A 21,578-nucleotide genomic window follows, 5' to 3' on the forward strand; every position below is an offset into this window, starting at 1 on the left:
TAATACAGTAGGGAACCGATTATCCGGAACGATCGGGACCATCGCTATTCCGGATAACTGATTTTTCCGGTTTTCTTAATCGCTACAAAAAGCCGTTTTTTTATTGTTAAACCCAACTAAAAAAAAAGAAATATTTGGAAATAATCTTAAAAAGAAGAAAAAACAATGAAGTAATACACTATTGATTATTTCCAACATGATGGTAAGGTAAATATCTTTCAAAAAAGAAAGGAAAATTCTAAAATCTTATGAGGAAAAAAAACATTTTTTTAAAAAAATGGCGGGAAAATTTATCGAATTTCGTTCCGATTTTTTGGTTTTCCGGTTTTCTGATTTTCGGATTCTGTACTGTACTTAAATTTGTTGATGCGTCATTTCTCTCACAATGTACACAGATTCTTCCAAACATATCTGCTACCAAACATTGTAACCACACATTTAACAATCGAAGGGGAATGAAACTCAGCCTCCTACGCGGTAGAGGGTCAGCCAGCGAATGCCCAAATCCCAATGTCAAACCCTGTTGCTCTTCATGGGTAAAAAAGGAAAGCTCTTAATACAGTGTATTCACCACAAGCGGTATTCCCCACTCCCCCAGTATATAGAGAATGGGTATAATGTAGGTGTGCATTGGTGCATCTTCTCTTTGACACAATAATTTGAAGTTTATTAATATATTGATTATGTCTGGTAGGTGTTTATAATTGTAGAGAGTTTGTTGTAATGCTAAACTAAACATCCATTTTAAAATTTTTCATCTGTAGTTATGCGATCATCTTAATAAAATAATAGATAAACATAGTAAAATAAATACATACACATATTCCTTTTCACTCCAAATTGTAGGTAGTAGGACAAATTTAACATTATTAGTATTGAAAATTCTAATTTTTGGTGAATTTGTTATGTTTTTGTTTTTCCAGAAGTTATTAAGAATAGCGTAACTGCTTTGGGCTTTGTTTATTCAACTCAGTATATCTTCATCAGTTCCTCCTTTGTTTTTAATTATATTTACAAGATACGTAAAACTGCTTACCACCTCTAGTTCATTATTTCCTATTATGTGTTAGTTAAATATGTTAGTTAATTGAACAGGAATAATTTACAGTAATAGCAAAATATTGCATAATTATTCATGAATTTACAGACAAAGATGTGAATATAAGAATTCAACTCACTTTTGACATCCTTCTCTGAAGCCACCTTTTTGCAAGAAAATGATATGAAAGCGGTATAATTATTTCGAAATCGAATTTCGCTAATCTAAAAGAAGAAGCCCTTCATTGAGATACATTAGGTTAATTTTTAGGAAAATATAATATTCACAGAAAACACAGAAAAATAAACATTAGTATTAAAACAAAATACAAATGGGGCACTACTGACTAGTAGTGAAAAGAAAACATACATTTTAACTAACAATCAAAACAAAATATCATGAGATTTTTCACTTTCATAATATAGCAAGAATATAGCATGAAGCAAATGACACAAAACATTTATAATATTATAGATATAGTTAGTTTAAAAAAAATTTCTTATGTTGACTGCATGCCATGGTAGTAATAGTTGTATTTTAAGTGGTATAAATTCATATGAAATCTTTTTAACTTGGAGTTCTCTAAAAATAACTAAAACCCAAGCAAGTCTTAAAATAAATTATTACAAATATGCAAAATTCGTGAATGAAAATATCAAAAACTTTTCCCTTATACATAAAGATGGGTTTTTAAAAACATTTATAAATAGAGAGGAATAATACAGAGAGAGGGTGCCGTGATGGCTCAGGACATAGTGTGTTTGCCTTGCAATGAGGTGAACCCGATTCTAATCCCAACCATGGCTGGTCGATACAATTCCGCATCCGGCTTGCAACGACCACAGTGCTGACTTATAATATCCTCCCAGGTAGGCGGACCATGAGTTAGAATCCCCAGGTTGGACGTGGGAGATTCTTGTGGTTCTCCTCTCCTTGTAATGCAAATGCGGGTTAGTTCCATCAAAAAGTCCTCCACGAAAGCAAATGTCTCCTAATACTTAATCCAGGAGTTCTCTTGTCTTCTGGATTGGGTTCAAAATTACAAGGCTACGGAATTGAACATTGGTAGTTGTAAACCCAAAAAATTGGGTCAGCTGTTCAACTTCAGTTATAAAATAAAATGTAAAATACATAGAGAGGGAATGAGTTACAGGAGAATAAATTACAAGAAATTTAGTGACTTTGGTTGCAAGTCTTAGGGATGATTTAAATTTAATTTAGGAAAAAGAGATCCAAGGATATCTGTATTGTGATAAAATAAATTAAGAAATCACTGGGCAGATTTGGATTCACAGAGGCACATGAGAATCTGCATACTGATCTTTTGATGTCATTGCGTAGTGAATACCTGTCCTTGTATAAAATTGCTTATTTTATTTTCACTATTTTTGCATGTATTTTTTATTACATACTACCTCTTTTATCAATTAATCTTTCACACAGTTGGTTAGAGTGCAGAAGATGGTGCCCTTCAGATTAAATACAGTATTTGGATAAAGCTCTAATGGGATATATAAAATCTTTCATTTGCTTGCTTATTATTTCAATCTTCTCTTATTATTATTATAAAATCTGACTTATTTCTCAGTTTTTTAAATTAACATAAAACTTAAGAACATAAGTTTATTATATTATATTATATTCTTCCAAAATACAGGAAAAATGGGTTATAAGTGAGGATTTCCAATAAGCAATTGCAATAAAAATAACCGAATAATGGAATATTTCCGAAGATTTGTTATTCAGTAAAAATTTCAAGTTACAGTGCTCAAAGAAAGATGCACCCTATTCTACACTGTAACCAAATTGCTCCAGTAAGAGTGGTATACTTGATTGTGAGTTTTTAACCAGACAGTCTAATGATAAATCACCTACTTATAAATATTTTGTCACCCGTCTACATCTATATAAGTTTAACCATAAAATATTTTTAAGGTGGGCATACATATATATACGTATTCAATATTTTTTTCTGTTCACTTATTTAAAACTGACATTTCTAGGAAATCAAAAAAATGTCTGGGGTGAACTAGGCCCAACCCTGAATCCGATTTCAGTTATATGATAGATATCACATAGTATAAAGTCAAAAAATTAATTGTAAAACGAAAAGTACCGTAACAGGTTCAGGGAAAGATATTTCCATAACGCTGCAACCAGGTTTGTAATCAGCTCTGTCATCATCTAAAAAAATAGAAACTGGAGCTTTTGCTTTAAAATCTAACTGCTTTTTCTCATCTGGTAGGTGCATAGCTGCATATTCTATATACATGATTTATCAATAATAAATATTAACAAGTTCTGACTATAAAACAAAATATATTAATTTAATATGATTCCAAAACTACAATTCAACCAAAAAAAGCACTAAACGTAAACAAAAATATACTGTTGCCAGTTGTCCTGTGATCGCAAGCAATGATATATTTTTATTTATTTTTATTATTAACTGCAATGATTTATAAAATCTCTTGCAAATAATTCACATATTTTAGTTTACGTTATTTCGTGAAAATTTATATCAACTGATTACCCTATATTTTATAAAAATCATTTCAATCAGATTTATTACCCTAGTGGTGTTTATTTCAACTAATTTTAACACGGTCGTTTAATTATATGTCACCGGTATTAAAAGCTATAGATCAAGAAAGACTTGATAGTTCTATATTTGTTAAAAGGGAGAGCGTCCTTTACAGGTTTAATTATTTCCTTAAATCATAAATTTATTTCATTTCAATTGTTGTTTTCTCCTAGTTGCACTCATCTTTTCGTTTTATTTGAATGTATTGATCTGATTGAACTATAACTGTATGTACATAAATTCAATTTAACGTTCACTAATTTTAAGAAACGTAAACATTCAATAACTACTTATCGACGAAAGCATTAATTGTATAACAATGACTTACATTTTAACTGATCATTTAATTATGAACTCTTAACCGATCTGTAATTATGCAAATATTAAATTAGCTTGCAAGTTAATAATAATTCTTTTAAGGAACATGGAGAAACATAGTTGCCCTTTTTATTTGTTATGTAAATAAAGAATCCTATATTCAAATTGAATTAAAGATCAATAAAGAGAAATGACTTTCATTGCTTGTCGAGGGATGATATTACTCAAATCTTATTCAAAGATGTATTCTTTATCAACTTTTCAATACATTTCTATAGATTAAAGTGTATTCCAAACAAGATGAATTTCATATATTTCTGATAGAATTAAATTTCTAACAGTACTAATTTATTCTTTCTAAATGATTCAGTCTGGAATTTTTTCAAATGTGTGAATTCATTGTGTTATTTATCATTATAACACTATTTACACAATACTTATTTGTAAAAATGGGTCAATTTTTAATTTATTTACCTGTTGGAAATCTACAGCAAGAGAAATAAAAATATCATGATTCCATTACATCTTAATTAGATGACAATAACTTTTAAATAGATTTAGAAATTATTTAACATGATTGTTAAATTTTAATTATTCTGGGTGATTTATTTTACAAGTTTAAATATTTCAAATTATCAAAATTGCATTCAACATGGATCAATATGATTATGTAGGAAACTTAATAGCATATACATACATTTTAAATAATGTAATTTTTATTATTTTTTTCCTTTCTTATTAACATGTTTTTAGAAGTCAATTCATACTCCATGTAATTTACTCCAAAAATGATGTTATCGATCGCATTCCATGTCTAATAATCAAGATTTGTCACAATCAAACAACTTCTATAATGAATTTCCATTTTAATACATTACTATTATTTCAATTACCATTGACATTTAGATTTATAGAAAGAAATTTCAGAGGTGTAATCGAAAATTGCTTAAACATGCAGCTTCAGATGATGTGGAATATTTTCAGTGTTGTCCCTAAGCATTTTTTTTTTTGGAAGGGCAGCCCACCCTGCTTTCCCTTTGATCCCGATAATTGTACCCTTTTTGAAAAACACACACTGCCTTTTTATTCAGATTCCATTTTGAAAAAAATGATAATTCACTGTTTAAATAATGATTACACACTGGAAAATTATCTGCATTTATAGGTTTAGGTCTAATTACTGTTACGATTTACTTCACTACGATTCTTCTCAACTGGTTAAGTTCTTGTTAATATTTTTTTTCAGGTAAAGGGTGAATAAATTTTTACATGATTTTAAATTTTGTAAAAAAGTTTTAAATGAATACCCTTTTTTTTAAAAGAAAAAGAAATGCACCTTTAAATGTTCATTTTTTCGTAATTTTTATTTTAAATTATAGAAAAAAGCTTTCAAGTTGTTTATCAATTTTTGTTAGTTTACTTTTTAAAAATATATACAGGGTGATTCTAAAAAGATGGGAAAACTTTTAGGAAGTGATAGTACACACCCAGACAAACAATTTTTATCAAAGAATGCATGGTCGAAAACAAAACGCAAAAGTGGTGGCGCATTTGGAAGGTTTTTTCATGCTAACGAGAAAGCTCCATTCCTATTGCGAGTTATTGCGCTACGTTATTTGTCGCCAAGCTTTCGGCCGCTGCAGTTAAAGTTCACCTATCTTTTCTTCGCTGTTGTACCACCATAGCTGCTGCCGGCCGCTGTTTTGAACACTTATTGTAATCACATGCCACTGAATTTGCTTTTATAACTTAACTTCATCGTTCTTTGTGAGTTTTTGCCTCATATAAGAACATAAACTTTGACGTCCTCTTGCGGTTTTGGGTTTTGTTTTCGACCATGCATTCTTTGATAAAAATTGTTTGTCTGGGTGTGTACTATCACTTCCTAAAATTTTCCCCTTCTTTTTAGAATCACCCTGTATATATACATAGAGATTGCCTTTTAGCATGCCTTTAATTATTTTATAGACTACACACTTTTCACTTATTTTAAGGAGAGAGAATTACTTTTTGAATTATACACATAAAGTAGTATGAGAGGGTAATTTGAAAATTGTGGAGGATAAAATTCAGTTATTACGAGATATTGCACATTTTGTCAAATTTTTATGGGATTAAGTGAGCGTCCTTTATTTATTATTCCTCAGAACTCTCCAAAACTTGATTATTTTAACATGGGTAATCCCATATTACTTTTTTAATTAAAAGGTAAATAAGTTTTTTTATTGTTTTTTTTTGAAAATTTTTTATTTACTTTTGTAATGATTTATATTTAAAACTGAGCCTGTTTAAAATATGTAATTAAAATAATTAAAAAAATAATTATTTAATCAGAGCTCATTCTAGGCAGGGTAAACAGGGCGCAGCACCCTGTTGCCCTTTTAGTCAAAAGAATCCACCCTGTTGCACCTGAAGTAAATTAGTGCCCTGATGTAATAGAGTCCATACTCTTTCTTTCCTCAACCCTTCTTTATTTTTCCACCAAACTCTACAATGGATTTCTTAAACTTTTCAACGCTTTTTATTTAGTTTGTCGTTGCTGTCAATACAATTTATATGGGAAAGGAGGGAAAGGAAAAATAGCTATCACACCCCCTTATTGCACTTATCTTTAAAGTTTGCAGTTACTTCCACTATCATTAAATCATAATTATTAATCATTTTAATTATTAAATCATAACTACTGACACTTAAAAACATACATTTATTATTACATGCATGCATTTTAAATAAATTACTAAGATAATTAGCTCATTAACCCGATATATATGTGAATTTATTAATAAAAATTAGTAATAAATATGATTGCTTTGCTACTTTTAGTAAAATTAAAAATAAAAAAAAATCTTTTATTACTTGACAATGTTTTTTAATAGAGCGTGTAAGGCCCATAGAAAGAAATTATTGCCTTTTTAGAATAATAATGCCCCTTTTTTAAACTTTTGCACCCTGCCNATTTATTTCATTTCAATTGTTGTTTTCTCCTAGTTGCACACATCTTTTCGTTTTGTTTGAATGTATTGATCTGATTGAACTATAACTGTATGTACATAAATTCAATTCAACGTTCACTAATTTTAAGAAACGTAAACATTCAATAACTACTTATCGACGAAAGCATTAATTGTATAACAATGACTTACATTTTAACTGATCATTTAATTATGAACTCTTAACCGATCTGTAATTATGCAAATATTAAATTAGCTTGCAAGTTAATAATAATTCTTTTAAGGAACATGGAGAAACATAGTTGCCCTTTTTATTTGTTATGTAAATAAAGAATCCTATATTCAAATTGAATTAAAGATCAATAAAGAGAAATGACTTTCATTGCTTGTCGAGGGATGATATTACTCAAATCTTATTCAAAGATGTATTCTTTATCAACTTTTCAATACATTTCTATAGATTAAAGTGTATTCCAAACAAGATGAATTTCATATATTTCTGATAGAATTAAATTTCTAACAGTACTAATTTATTCTTTCTAAATGATTCAGTCTGGAATTTTTTCAAATGTGTGAATTCATTGTGTTATTTATCATTATAACACTATTTACACAATACTTATTTGTAAAAATGGGTCAATTTTTAATTTATTTACCTGTTGGAAATCTACAGCAATTCCTTTCTTATTAACATGTTTTTAGAAGTCAATTCATACTCCATGTAATTTACTCCAAAAATGATGTTATCGATCACATTCCATGTATAATAATCAAGATTTGTCACAATCAAACAACTTCTGCAATGAATTTCCATTTTAATACATTACTATTATTTCAATTACCTTTGACATTTAGATTTATAGAAATAAATTTCTGAGGTGTAATCGAAAAATTACATAAACATGCAGTTTCAGATGATGTGGAATATTTTCAGTGTTGTCCCTAAGCATTTTTTTTTTTTTTTTTGGAAGGGCAGCCCATTCTGCTTTCCCTTTGATCCCGATAAATGTACCCTTTTTGAAAAACACACACTGCCTTTTTATTCAGATTCCATTTTGAAAAAAATAATAATTCACTGTTTAAATAATAATTACACACTGGAAAATTATCTGCATTTATAGGTTTAGGTCTAATTACTGTTACGATTTACTTCATTACGATTCTTCTCAACTGGTTAAGTTCTTGTTAATAAATTTTACATGATTTTAAATTTTATAAAAATTTTTTTAAATGAATACCCTTTTTTTAAAAGAAAAAGAAATGCACCTTTAAATGTTCATTTTTTCATAATTTTTATTTTAAATTATAGAAAAAAGCTTTCAAGTTGTTTATGAATTTTTGTTAGTTTACTTTTTAAAAATATATACAAGGTGATTCTAAAAAGACGGGAAAACTTTTAGGAAGTGATAGTACACACCCAGACCAACAATTTTTATCAAAGAATGCATGGTCGAAAACAAAACGCAAAAGTGCTGGCGCATTTGGAAGGTTTTTTCATGCTAACGAGAAAGCTCCATTACTATTGCAAGTTACAGCGCTACATTATTTGTCGCCAAGCTTTCGGCCGCTGCAGTTAAAGTTCGCCTATCTTTTCTTCTCCATTGTACCACCATAGCCGCTGCCGGCCACTGTTTTGAACACTTACTGTAATCACATGCCATTAAATTTGCTTTTATAACTTAACTTCATCGTTCTTTGTGTGTTTTTGCCTCATATAAGAACATAAACTTTGACGTCCTCTAGGGGTTTTGTGTTTTATTTTCGACCATGCATTCTTTGATAAAAATTGTTTGTCTGGGTGTGTACTATCACTTCCTAAAATTTTTCCTATCTTTTTAGAATCACCCTGTATATATACATAGAGATTGCCTTTTAACATGCCTTTAATTATTTTATAAACTACACATTTTTCACTTATTTTAAGGAGAGAGAATTACTTTTTGAATTATATACATAAAGTAGTATGAGAGGGTAATTTGAAAATTGTGGAGGATAAAATTCAGTTATTACGAGATATTACACATTTTGTCAAATTTTTATGGGATTAAGTGAGCGTCCTTTATTTGTTATCCCTCAGAACTCTCCAAAACTTGATTATTTTAACATAGGTAATCCCATATTACTTTTTTAATTGAAAAGTAAATAAGTTTTTTTTTTGTTTTTTTGAAAATTTTTTATTTACTTTTATAATGATTTATATTTAAAACTGAGCCTGTTTAAAGTATGTAATTAAAATAATTAATGCAAAATAATTATTTAATATTCTATCGCAACATTAAGGATTAACTTTCTTCACTATTGCTAAGTAATCTAATTGGCAAAAGATTATATCTAAAGACATTAATGATTTTCTGTGATAATAAAATATTAAATAAGAATTTTAAAAACAAGTTAAAAATTAGTTTGAAATTTATCCGAATATGAACTGAATTAGTAACTCAATCTGTGGAACAAATTTCTATTAACACAATAAAAAATTTGGACTATTTCTAACGAATATTATTTAATTATCATGGCTCTAATTGTTTATCGACCATAGAAATATAATTGCATGTGTTGGTGAGCAAAGCTCATTATTTTCATAAAATAGATGAATATTTGACGCCCAGTGGCTGAGCGGTAGCGCTGTCGTGCCGCAGATCCCTGGTTCGATCCTCGGGCCGGGCAAGATTGACTCAGCCTTTCATCTCTTCAGTGGGTCGATAAATGAGTACCAAGCATGCTTGGGAACTAAATACTGGAGGTTCCACGTTCGACTGACCACCTGACCGAAACATCTGCTCCTGGACCCCAGAGCCCAAGGTCAAGAAAACTGAGATGGGCCCAGTAGGCCTTGACTTTCAAGGACTGTCGTGCCGCTGAGTTTAGTTTAGTTTAGATGAATATTTACACTTTCTGTATCTAAACCTATTAAAACAGCAAAAAACAAAATTGTTTTTATGAAACTGTTTCAATAAGCTATAACCTTTGTATTTTTCATTGTTTTTTCTTTTCTTTAGATAACATGGCTGCTAAAAGAAAGCCCAAGTTGAAGGCAAAAGGAAAGATATCTTCAAAAACTCAACCTTCCATTTCCAGGAAGATAACAAAGAAACCCACACTGGCTTCTCCAAAAACAAGTGGTGTGAGAAGAGTTTTGCGTAAAACTCCTGCTAAAACTATCAATAACAAAGTAACTAAAAATTCTAAGAAATTAAAAGCAGCAAAAGAAGTTTTAGTTAAACCAAATCTAGCTTTATCAGAACCAGTGAAGCCTAAAGTTTCTTCCTTGGCAACTACAAACAAGAAAGCTATAAAGTGCAAAAGTTTTTCTTGCAAGCAGTGCAAAATAGAATTCTCTTCCATTGGATTGTTAAGAAAACACCAGTATGTTTGTGAAATACCTAAGAACAAAGAGGTAATTTAGTTATTTCTATTTTTAATGATGTATTGAATTTATTTTGTAAGTCATTTACCTTGAAGAAAATGCATCTTTAAATTTTCATTACCTAGATGGAAAAATTTTTTTAAAAAAAGGTATTATTTTTATTAAATAACACCTGTTTTTGGTCATATGAGGTTTCAATGCATTTTGTTCTAAAGCATCTTGTTGTGTCTTTCTAAAATACTCCAAGATTTTATGAATGCACAGGTTTAAAATGCCGTTGTTCAGCTCCAACCGATTTATTTCACAAAAACACTCATGTTATGATTTTTGTCAAAATATTTATTTCAGTTTGTTTTCAAGACAGAGAGTCGTCATAGTGAGAGGAAATTTTAAATTATTCCTGCTGTTACACTTAAAGCTGTTTTATGAATCAAGATTAGATATTCAGAAAGGGATAAACAAGCGAATTAAAGTTTAGTTTATTGCAGAACTGGAAAAGAATGCACATACAAGAATGACTAGATTCCAAACAAGTGGGGGTTTTTTCTGTCAGTGCTGCACTTTGCTGTCTTTTTTTAAAAAAATTATTTATTTAATTTTATATTGATGTAATGTTCAAAATAATTTTGCTGGCTAAACAAATTTTCTTTATATTTAGCTTTAAAAAATCTTCTTTTTTAGGTAACATCAAAGACTGGAACTAAAACTCCAACTTCAAGAGGAAAAAAAGAAGCTTCAAAAGTGATTTCAAGTGCAGCTTCTATTGAAAATGGAAATGCTGACATTGGAGTTGTTAATACAACTTTAGAGTCCCAGTCCAGACGAAAGTTGCGCACAAAAGAAAATGACACTAAAATTGATATTCCAAAAAGTTATGGAAGGAAACGTCGGGCCCCTGCCAATGATGCTACTCCTGTGTTTTCTGAATTACACTCTGAAGAAAATGATATAAATGGATCTGCTCCCCCGTTAAAGAAGAAAAGAGGGCAAAGTGTTAAAAATTCGGTAAAGACAAAGGAATCATGTGAAGTGTCAGCTGACCGAGAAAATGTGCAAAATGATACCGAAGTTCCCAGTGGTGGAGGCTTGCAGTCCTCAATGTTCAATAAGGTCAAGACTTTACTATCGAATTCAAAATCTTGTGAAAAGGTACCTCAGCCTTCTGAAGGTTCTGCAGTTAGTAAAACCAAAACAATGCAAATATCTGCATCAAATTTACGAAAAAATATTGCATTTTCTCTGGAGAGAAATACTGAACCTATTGCTAAAAAAAGTTTACCAGTACTTACCAATAGAAAAACTAATATTGGCAGGTCAAAAAAGAGTAATATCAACACATCAGATTCCCCGACTGTTAGAGGAAAAGATGCAGTTCGTCAAAAATACCCATCTGGTAATGATGTAGAAATTCTGTTTGATAACAATATGAATGCTGATAGTGCTGCTTTAGCTGGAAATGGTGGGTGAATTTTTAGTTTTTTAGATCTTAGTAAAACAAATTCTATTTTTATTGCAATTAATGTGTTAAGCTGCTTCTTTTTCCATTTTTTTTTTTTTCTAATCATGTTTGAAATTGTAAAAAACACTCCCAGGAAACTGGTTATGTAAGATTGGGAACTGCTTAATTTGAATTAAATTATTGTTATCATTTAGAGAAATATATATACAGTCGGACCTCTATTTAACGAAGTTGATAAATTCTGATAATAAGTTCGTTATGTGGAAAATTCATTAAATAGAAACTCATCTTTTGAAATACTTAAACAACGCAAAACAGGTTTTAAATTCTTAAGCCCTAGACATAATTAAAATAGCAATTGATGCACCTTCTTCCTTTAAACTAGTATCTACCATTTATTTTATACATCTTAATATCCTAAATGAAATCTGCATGGAAAGCAAAAATAGAGCAAAACATTATCCAGTGTTGCACTATCATGCTACATACATTTTAAACTAAAAAGGCTAAGTTGATATATAAAAATTATAGCTGCGTGTAACTTATAAAAGTAATTTTAAACATACTACACACATTCCATTTACATTACCACATGCGTTCTCAAGTTAAATCGCTGCTGATAAAGTCCGTTAATTATGTCTGAGTTTTTCGTTTGAAATGCACACGAAAAGGGAGTGGGATTTTACTGCTTTCTCTAAAAATTAAGTGGCTTCGAAAATCAATTCAAGGTCATTTCCTCCATAAAATGTATTAATAAGTTTGAAATGTTCTTAAATATTTTAAGAAATAGGTATAGTGGATCGCAAAGAAAAGTTCGTTTAATAGAGAATTCACTTCGCTATTTGGAAGTTATTTTATGAAATTTCCAAAATGTTCTTTGTTCCTCGAAAAAAATCCAAAATAGAGAAATTCGTGAAATGGAAGTTCGTTAAATAGAAGTCTAACTGTATATATCTATATTTAGTCAATATAATTTTGCATTTAAATTTTTAATGCAAGAAATATTTATTTTATATCTTAAAAAGCTAACTTTACAGAAATCTTTTTTATCCTGTTACTGAATTTCGCAAAAAAAATTTATACAGTAAAATTTTAATATCTTGAACTTGTAAATTTTAATTGTCCATTCAAACACATTTTTAATTCTGAATTTCTTCTTTATACTTAGTAAAAAAAGAAATAGATTTGTTAGAAGTTAGTGATGAGCCAACAAATAAGCAATCAAGCTCTGTACTGGAAAATAATATCATCATTCCAGAGGTTATTACTGTTGTAGAGGCTCAAAATTCTGGAAATGTTTCTAACAAAGAAGCTGAAAAAGATGATGCCATTTTGCCTGATAACATCGAACCTGAAATATTAACTCCGCTTCAAGTAAGTTAATGGAATTGTATATTTTTACTACACTATCGTCTGTTCAATAAATTGTTGTATTGTCATTCTGTAAGCAATCAAATTTGATTTTTTTATTTGTTGAATTGTGATTATAGATTAGAATTGAAACTGTAAATTAGTTACTCAATATTTTAAGTTTTTTTTTTATTTATTTAAGAAGGCAGATTATTTATTTATTATTACATTTAGATTCTTTATTATTTATATTTAAATCAAATTTTATTTATTTAGGCTTGAAATAGTTACTATTTTATTTTATTATTATATATTTCATATTGATTGTTCCCGGTATCACATACTAAATTTGTATGCCAATTTGACTTGTGATAATTGTTTCTTATAAATTGTGCAACATAGCAATTTTTTTATGTCTAAATTGATTACTCTTCTTTGAGCTTGAAATTTTTAACCTTGCTTATTTGATTGATTTAAATAAAAATTTGACTTGGAGGTGGGCCGAACTATGTACCAAATTTAGAAAAAAATGAAAAACTTTCTGCTAACATAAAATCTTAGTAAATAAAACTTCTGTAAGAAATTTTTCAATTCTTGTAACTATTCTCAACCCTTTCACCTCCTCCAAATTGTAACAAATTTGTTCCAAAAGTCTTTTAATTATTAATAAAACTATTTTGATTATTTTACATGCCTGCATGTATTTATATAATTTAACAGTTATGTTGAAGATTTCATACTAGCTATATTGATTAGCTTAGTTTTGCCTTTTAGTTGCGTATCTTTTTCTTTTTTTTAATCTGAGTTAATGCTAAAAAAATTGCTTGAAATAAGGACAAATTTTTATGAATAGTATTCCCACGTACGAGTACATTATGTATATCTGTTGTATGCTCCTCAAAGCAAAAATCTCTTATTTCTAATATTGCACACTGAGTATGTATATTTAGCAGGTGTTTATTTAGTTTTATACCTTATGCTTTGCACAAAGTTTCAACATTTTATCAAATTGAATTATATTTTTAAAACTTTTTTGTTACTTATAAATTTTTTTAAATATATAGGCTTCAAATTTGTATATTTTAAATTAAATTAAAAATCAATGACTATGAAATAACTTAATCAATTGCTGTGAAATAATTTATTAAAAATCAATTGCTATTTATACTTCTTTATGTATGTCAATATTAAAGAAACCAATAAATTTTTTTCCGCAGCCAGTGAAAGAGGAAAATGATCCACATGATTATTTAGATATATATGATGAAAGCAATGGAACAAGTTTTCCTCAGGAACCAGGCCCAAGTGTAGATTCACCTGAGAGAATATCAGAAACTACTAATTCGAAGAAAGTTGCTAATAAAGAAGGCTTTGCTTTTACTTGTGCTGTATGCCAGAAAAATTTCAGTCGAAAGTATCATCTTGATCGTCATTTACGAATATCTAAATGCTCTGGTTTACCTATGCCGACATTTCCCTGTGAATTATGTAACAGAGTATATACAAGAAAGGTATACAAAATATTCCTTTACTTTCGTACTCGTTATAATTGTGCAATAAGTATTAAAATTTGTGTTTTTGCTATTATGTTAAATAAAAAATGTACTTAAAAATAGGTGTTGTGTAACTTGAAAATAAAATCTTAATAATAATGACTTATTAAAAACTATTTCAGGGAAAAAAATACGTAACTAAAAGTGTGTTATGCTTTTTATTTTTAAATTATCATGAAAGCTATTTTTTATCACCTATTCAAACATTGAAAATCAATAATGTTATTTCAAACTATAGTGTTAATCTAATGGTTGATATTTTTGCCATCTGGTTTGCTGTAAAGTTTCAATTCAATTAGATAGTTGGAGAAATCTTCAAATATATTATGATTATTTTCAGTTAAAGGAATTTTTTTCTTAGTTTTAGCACTTTCTTTCATTTACAGAATTGCATGGATTATTTTAATGAGCATTGATCTTTCAATTTAAGAAAATTCTTAAAATATACTAGAATTGTGAATAGGTATCAGAGCCATCGCTAGACTTAATTAGGCATTTATTATTCACTTAATTCCCTTTAATTATTCACTTTTTGTAGGGCTTATCATTCCAAATTATATTTTCAAGTTTATGCTCTCACTTATGACTTATCAGACATGAGACTTTAAAAGTACAAATATAAAAACTTATGTTAAAGTAATAATGAATTTGAAATAATATCTCCCAGAAATGCTCAACCTATGGCCTGCGATCCAAAAGTGACCTCTAATGCTTTGTAACTTGTCCCTGAAACTGCCTAAATTAATAATAAAATATAAAAGGAAAAGAGTAAGAGAAAGTTACTGATCTAGTTTACAACTGTTCTCAAATGTAAATATGACAATTGGCCAGAATGTGACAATTTCAGTTTCATTATGAAAGTTATTCAGAGTTTGCAGAAGAATATAATTGCTTATAAATTTGTAAATAAGCTAAAAGAGAAGAAAATACAATTATACAAGTAGATAAGATGAATAAAAAAAATAATTTCAAAATTCTAACAACTGTCATCTCATTAATCTGATACTGCATTAGTAACAAATTTTGTGTTCTGAATAATAGGGTAAGTTAACTTTTAGGATGTTTGTAAATTTAAGTTCTCTTTTTTGTTGCATGCCAATGCTTTCATAAGTTTGCCATAATTTGCTTTGCATTCTAATAAGTATAATTGTTTAAATTTATTAGCATTAATTATTTTTATTATCTGCACTGGTGCAAATGATTAATTATGGACTTGTAAATTATTCACATTACTTTCAAAGAGAGTCTATATATTCCTCGCATATTTATTAAAACAGTATTATATTATTTATTTTTGGTCCCCACCTTTGTACAGTAGAGTCTCAATTATTCGAGTTTTCCATAAATCCGAGCTAGTAAAATAAATCAGCTTTTGCTTCCAAACAATGATCAACACAAACACAACATGCGGAACGCTTACTACTACTGAATGTTGAAAAACAAATTTATGTATTAAACTTTGAAACATGTGAAAAGTGTATTTATAAAAAACATTAGACAATTAGTTTAAAGTACAATTAACCTTATGCCGTAATAAAATGAATATTATAACTTGATGTAATGCAGTAAATGTTCCCTGATCATCTAATGTAAGTAAATTTTCTTTACATTAAATACTGAAATTTAAAAATTGCTTTGTTTCTATTTATTTAAATATTTCTTAAATTTAAATTTTTGAGGTTTTGAAAGTTGGAGGTGGGCTCTGTCCCATCCACCTCAAATTATCCGGACTCTACTGTATTTTTTAATTTTTGCAGCCTACTTTATTTAATTTTTGCAGCCTTTTAATTTTTGCAGCCTACTACCAAAAAATGGTTGTGCTTTCCTGATATCTGCTATTGCTAAATGAGCGAAAGTCTGAATATGAATTTGCCTTATTACATTTTTATTTATATTTTTTGACGAAATGTGTTTATTTAAATAAAAATCATTATTATTTTTAAAGAATGAGATATTTATGCTTTCATTACTTTATTAGGACAATTTACGTGAACATTTACGATCTCATACCGGTGAAGTGCATCGTAGGAAAAATCACAAGTGCCCGTATTGTGACAAGGCATTCCATGGTCAATCTTTACTTGCAATTCATGTTCGTAAGCACACTGGAGAGAAACCTTATGCTTGTGATTATTGTCCAAAAAAATTTCCCTCTACTGGAGCTCTGTCCAAGCATCGTATGACTCATACAGGGGAGAAACCTTATGCTTGCAATGAATGTGGAAGGAGGTAATTTTTTTCTTTTGCTTATTTATTTTGGCTAGTATCGTTCGACATAAAGTGGACTTAATAAGTACCAGAGCAAAAAGTAAGATTTTTTAAAAATCAAATCAACCAATTTGCATTGAATGGGGCAAACTTCTTGGATAGATCCGTTTGTACAGAAATTTCTTTACATTACAATGTTACTCCCTTAAGTATCATTGCTTTACTGTGTTGTAAAAACCTCTTGAAAGATTTAAGGCTGTTGCCTGTTTCTTTTTCCAGTTTATAGGGTTTAAGATCTGGACCATTTACTTTGCACTATTGACTAAATTACAAATCACTCACTACCTTTGTTTTTTTTTTTTAAAAAAAAAAAGTATTATGAGCATCTTACTGGAGATCTTTCCCCTCAAATAGTTAATGGGAAAAATCTGTATGCAAAGCTAGATGTTTCAATTAATCGGAGGCTTTATTAGCACCAGCTGGAAATTTTTTTAAAAAGCTGAGGGCAAATGGTCGGACGAGTTGAAAAGAAATAAAAATATCTTTCAAATAGTAAATTATCAGTACTTTCAAAGATAAATTATTTCAGGTAGATGTACGAAAAAATTTTTATCACTAAAGTAGTAAGTAAAATATATGTAAAATTATTTTCAGAAGTAGGCATTTCCCTGTTAGTAAAGCAATAATAATATATGATGCTAATGCTTATTCTTTCATACATTTCTGTCACTGAAAATCATATTTAACTACTATTCAGATATATTGCATCAAATACTTCATGTATATATCTTAAATAACAATAGTTGCTTATAGGTCTTTTAAATAAATTAATTTAAGCCTGCAAACCAAGAACATTGCTTGTTTAATTATGACATTAATTGCTTTTATTAACAATTTTAATTTTAAAACGAAAGTGTTATCCTACATAGGTGCCATTTTACAAGAATTGCAATTCTGTTTCACAAACACCAAAAGTAGTAGCCTTTGACGTCTTACTTATTACAGAAATAAAAAATCAGGGAGAAACAGGATAAATCAAGGGTATTGTATCAATCTGAAAAAATAAGGGAAACATCATGAAATTTAACTAAATATCCTCAAAGACAGTAAAATTTAATTATTTCAAAGTATCTAAAATTGCAATTTATTTTTTTAAGCAAAAACTTTACGTTTAAGAATAAGGCACGTCTGAAATACTAATGATGAAATTAATGCTGCTGGTTACTAAAATAAGGGAAAGTCAATGAAATCAATTTAAAAAAATTATTTATAAGTTAGGGAATTTTTTCTCTGAGCGTGTGTGGCCACCCTGATCATTTTATAACTATGTCTGTTTTTATGATTTATTAACATCGTTTGACTTTATTTATTCATCTGTAGTAGCAAAAAGTGTACCCTATGTTCATTTGAATATATTTCTTCATTTTATATTATTTCCCCAACAAATCTTAAATTTTGTTACATTACGTTTCTGCTATAACAAATCTAAATACTTGTCACTCACTTTTACTAATTAAAGTGTACCATTGCTCACCTTCTATTATGCAAAAAGTAAACATTTAGGTCCAAGCTTTAAGTTTTTCTTTTTTGTTAAAAGTTTTTTTTTCTTCCATTTTTTAGATTTACTTTGAAGGGAACTTTGAGTCGCCATTTAAGAACTCATACTGGCATCAGACCTCATACTTGCACCTTTTGTGGGAAAAAATTCATTCAAGTAGGTGGTTTAAATGCTCACATGTTTTTCCACACTGGAGAAAATGGTTTTAAATGTGACGACTGCGGCAAAATATTTAATAGAAAAGCCCGTCTTCAAATGCATCAGCTTTACGTTCATATAAAACTCAAACCATTTGTTTGTGAACATTGCCAAAAGTCATTCACTCGCAAAGAAGATCTCATGCGTCACTCTGTTTTGCACACTGGGGAAAAACCTTATAAATGTCCGACCTGTGACAGACGTTTCTCTGTGAAACCGTCTTTAAAGCTACATCTCTTGACGCATACAAAGGAGGAGCCAAGGTCTTGTCATGAATGTGGCAGGGCTTTCATTCGCAAGGATTGTCTACTGCGGCACATGAGAAAGCGACACAGAGATGTGTTCGATAAACTACTCTTTGACGAAAAAGACGAGAAAGACACCAATATCATCAATACTAGGGTTTTGAGTGAGAAGGATCTTACTGAAAATATACGAGAACTTTTGTATCTACTTATTGATGAGCCGACTCTCATCGGTTTTGGATGGCCAGATAAACCTGTTGATGAGGTTTTGGAATTAGTTATTCAGAGATGTGGACATACACCTGTTAGCAGAGATCATTATGTTTACATGGATAGATTGCGTGAAAATGCTAAGTTACTTTTTACGGTTGTTATTGACGATAATGCTGTTAAGACTCTGCTCAATAATCAAACTGTTGATGAGGTTATTCTTCATGTCCTCAGACTAGCTAAAACGTGATGTGCTAAATTTCTTGTTACCTATTTTATATTGAGCTACGTAGAGTTATATCTAAATTTTATACTTTTAGAATTTTATCTTTATACATAGGGGAATGTATCTTCCATCATATTACTTGTCAAAGGATTTCTAGTTTTTAGAAATACATTAACCTTTAAATTTATAAAACTTATATCAAAAGGTATTTTTCTATAAAGATTTTCTGCTGTTAAAGTTGTTAATATTCTACTTGTTAAGAAGTCATTTTACTTATTAAAATGTAACAAGTGCCTTTAATTGTTAAAAATTCTTTTACCTATCATAAAAAAGCCTGTTAAAGTTTTGAAGACCTTAGTGGACAAATAAGTTGAAAGAAATTTTAAACTAAAAATTTTTGTACAATTATTAATGTACTATTTGTTAAAAAGGTGTTTTATCTCTAAAAAATTGTTTTATTTTTTGATAAGTTTCTTAAGCCTTTAATTGTCAAAAAGAACTTTTATCTAAGAAAAAAGTGCCTTTTAAAGTTTAAGAACTTTGTGGTAGACAAGTCAAAAGTACTTTTTTAAGGGAATCACCTGTCGAATTCATCAAAACATAGTGAAGCTGTTTCAAAAAGCATGTAGAAAGCTTAACATAATGAACTAATATTCTATTACTTGCTGTTGACCATAGCATATTCTTAATCAGACGATTTAAATACTTCTAAAGTATTACATGAAATGTTATTCTACTATTTTTTAATTATTCTCAGCCAATATATGATGGTTTATTCAAGCTTCTGTATTATGTTTTAAAAACAGAAAAAATATCTCTATCATTTTTTATTTTTGGCAGTTGATTATACATAGTAGCCAAATTAAGATGTTTTACTATTTCTTAAGACAGGTACCTTGTCCTCCTAAAAGCTATTGTATTTTGTGAAATATTTATGCTGTTTTTTATAAGCATTTAAATGTGTAATTTTACTTTTATTCCCAAATGGAAAAACATTATTAAACCCATACTTTGACTCTATTAATATTAATTTAATTCAATTAATCTTGTCATTCCACTTTTGATAACATTTCATTATAAATGGATTTTCTATTATTTTATTCAATTGGAAACTAATGAGTTAAAAAAAGTGTTATGTAACATTTTATCGAGAATTTTAAAATTTAAAATATTTTTATTATTTTGTGTTTGCTTATTTTAAATTTAGAGAAAATGAAAATTGTTGACATTTATTTTATGCTCTTTACAATCAAACAGTCCTCTATATTAAGCTGAGCCAAATAGTATATATTTCCTTGTGGTAAAATACTTTTGTTACAAGAAGAAATTACACCTCTTGGAAAAAGTTGCTGTTTAATTTTTGACTAAAATATTTTTATAGAATTAATATGTGCATAAATATAATCGAGATGTGTTAAATGACATTATTTTGGAATAAAATTAAAAGGGATGCTTATTAATGTAAGGTGACTAATAATTCCTATAAAATAAAACGGCAATTAAAAATTTTGATTTACCATTTTTGACAATTTTGTCACAATTTACCTAAGCTAATTGCACACATGTTTTTAATAACACACACATATATATATGTGTGTGTATACACCCCGCTTATAATGTCACTTTTGCGATGTCCCTTAGGGTGACCTTATATCGAGGTCTGACTGTATATATATAGTTTGGCCACAACTTGTTTAAGGCTTCCAACTGTTTTTTATTCTTAAAAAACTGAAGTACAAACTATATTCAATTTTTATAATAAAACTATTTAAATTTTTTTATAAAAAAAAGTGTCTTATACATACGACTCTAATGTTTTTGAGCTAGAATTGTTTACAAATAGTTATTAATATTTAATATTCAATTTTTCTATTCCCAGTTGCACAAATTATGAACTAGATTTTTCAAAGTAGAAATGAATTTTAGTGTTTTATTTTTAAAAGAAGGGATTGTTAAAAAAATTATAATATTCATATACTTTTAATATGCATAATTTTTAAACAATTTTTTTTTAACTAATTTGTGTTATTTTAAATACCTTTATTTTAAGTCAAGTATATCTTGCATATTATGTTGTGTTGCTTTATTTTTATTTATTTTTTTCTTTAAAAAAAATTTTTTTTTAACAATGTTCTACAAAATGGTGTGAAATTTTATTTCTGAGTAAAAAGAACATATTTCAGAGTGCCAAAAGTCTAAAAAAAAAAAAATCGTTAATATCCATCAGAAAGAATATTTTGTCTGTCTTTGCATACATATCATTTACTTAGCATTGACTTAAGCTATTGTAGGCAATAATATTTTATGTAATT

The 21,578-nt window shown here is 28.7% G+C and overlaps 2 protein-coding genes across 5 annotated transcripts in view; one reads left to right on the forward strand and one right to left on the reverse strand.

Moving 5' to 3' along the window:
• The window catches only part of LOC107449904 (nicolin-1), a 13,771-nt gene extending 10,330 nt beyond the window's left edge, over positions 1-3,441 (reverse strand). For both annotated transcript variants that reach the window (XR_006225304.2, XM_043043678.2), the window contains exons 1-2: positions 3,156-3,441; positions 1,179-1,263 (exon numbers count right to left, since the gene is read on the reverse strand). Coding sequence is in view for 1 of the 2 variants with exons in the window: in XM_043043678.2 (XP_042899612.1) it covers positions 1,179-1,263; positions 3,156-3,311 (241 nt within the window). In the remaining variant the exon portion in view is untranslated. The remainder of the gene's footprint in view (positions 1-1,178; positions 1,264-3,155) is intronic.
• A 156-nt stretch (positions 3,442-3,597) lies between these two features.
• LOC107449900 (uncharacterized) lies at positions 3,598-20,259 on the forward strand. 3 transcript variants are annotated; one of them, XM_043043675.2, is made up of 7 exons: positions 3,598-3,738; positions 9,892-10,289; positions 10,941-11,718; positions 12,887-13,092; positions 14,286-14,579; positions 16,600-16,850; positions 18,450-20,259. In XM_043043675.2, exons 2-7 carry the CDS (start codon positions 9,897-9,899, stop codon positions 19,288-19,290), a joined length of 2,763 nt encoding a protein of 920 aa, XP_042899609.1. In that variant the 5' UTR covers positions 3,598-3,738; positions 9,892-9,896; the 3' UTR covers positions 19,291-20,259. The 3 variants fall into 3 exon arrangements, with proteins under 3 accessions (XP_042899609.1, XP_042899610.1, XP_042899611.1); XM_043043676.2 differs by having other exon boundaries at positions 3,634-3,850; XM_043043677.2 differs by lacking the exon at positions 3,598-3,738 and adding an exon at positions 6,897-6,983.
• Positions 20,260-21,578: the final 1,319 nt, after the last annotated feature.

This window comes from Parasteatoda tepidariorum, chromosome 8 (assembly GCF_043381705.1).
Source record: "Parasteatoda tepidariorum isolate YZ-2023 chromosome 8, CAS_Ptep_4.0, whole genome shotgun sequence".
Classification (NCBI taxonomy): Eukaryota; Metazoa; Arthropoda; class Arachnida; order Araneae; family Theridiidae; genus Parasteatoda; species Parasteatoda tepidariorum.

Coding starts and splice junctions, on each gene's coding strand:
- LOC107449900 (XM_043043675.2), top strand. CDS start 9,897: ATGGCTGCTAAAAGAAAGCCCAAGTTGAAGGCAAAAGGAAAGATATCT. Junction 10,290..10,940: donor AAATACCTAAGAACAAAGAG/GTAATTTAGTTA, acceptor CTTCTTTTTTAG/GTAACATCAAAGACTGGAAC. Junction 14,580..16,599: donor ACAGAGTATATACAAGAAAG/GTATACAAAATA, acceptor TTACTTTATTAG/GACAATTTACGTGAACATTT.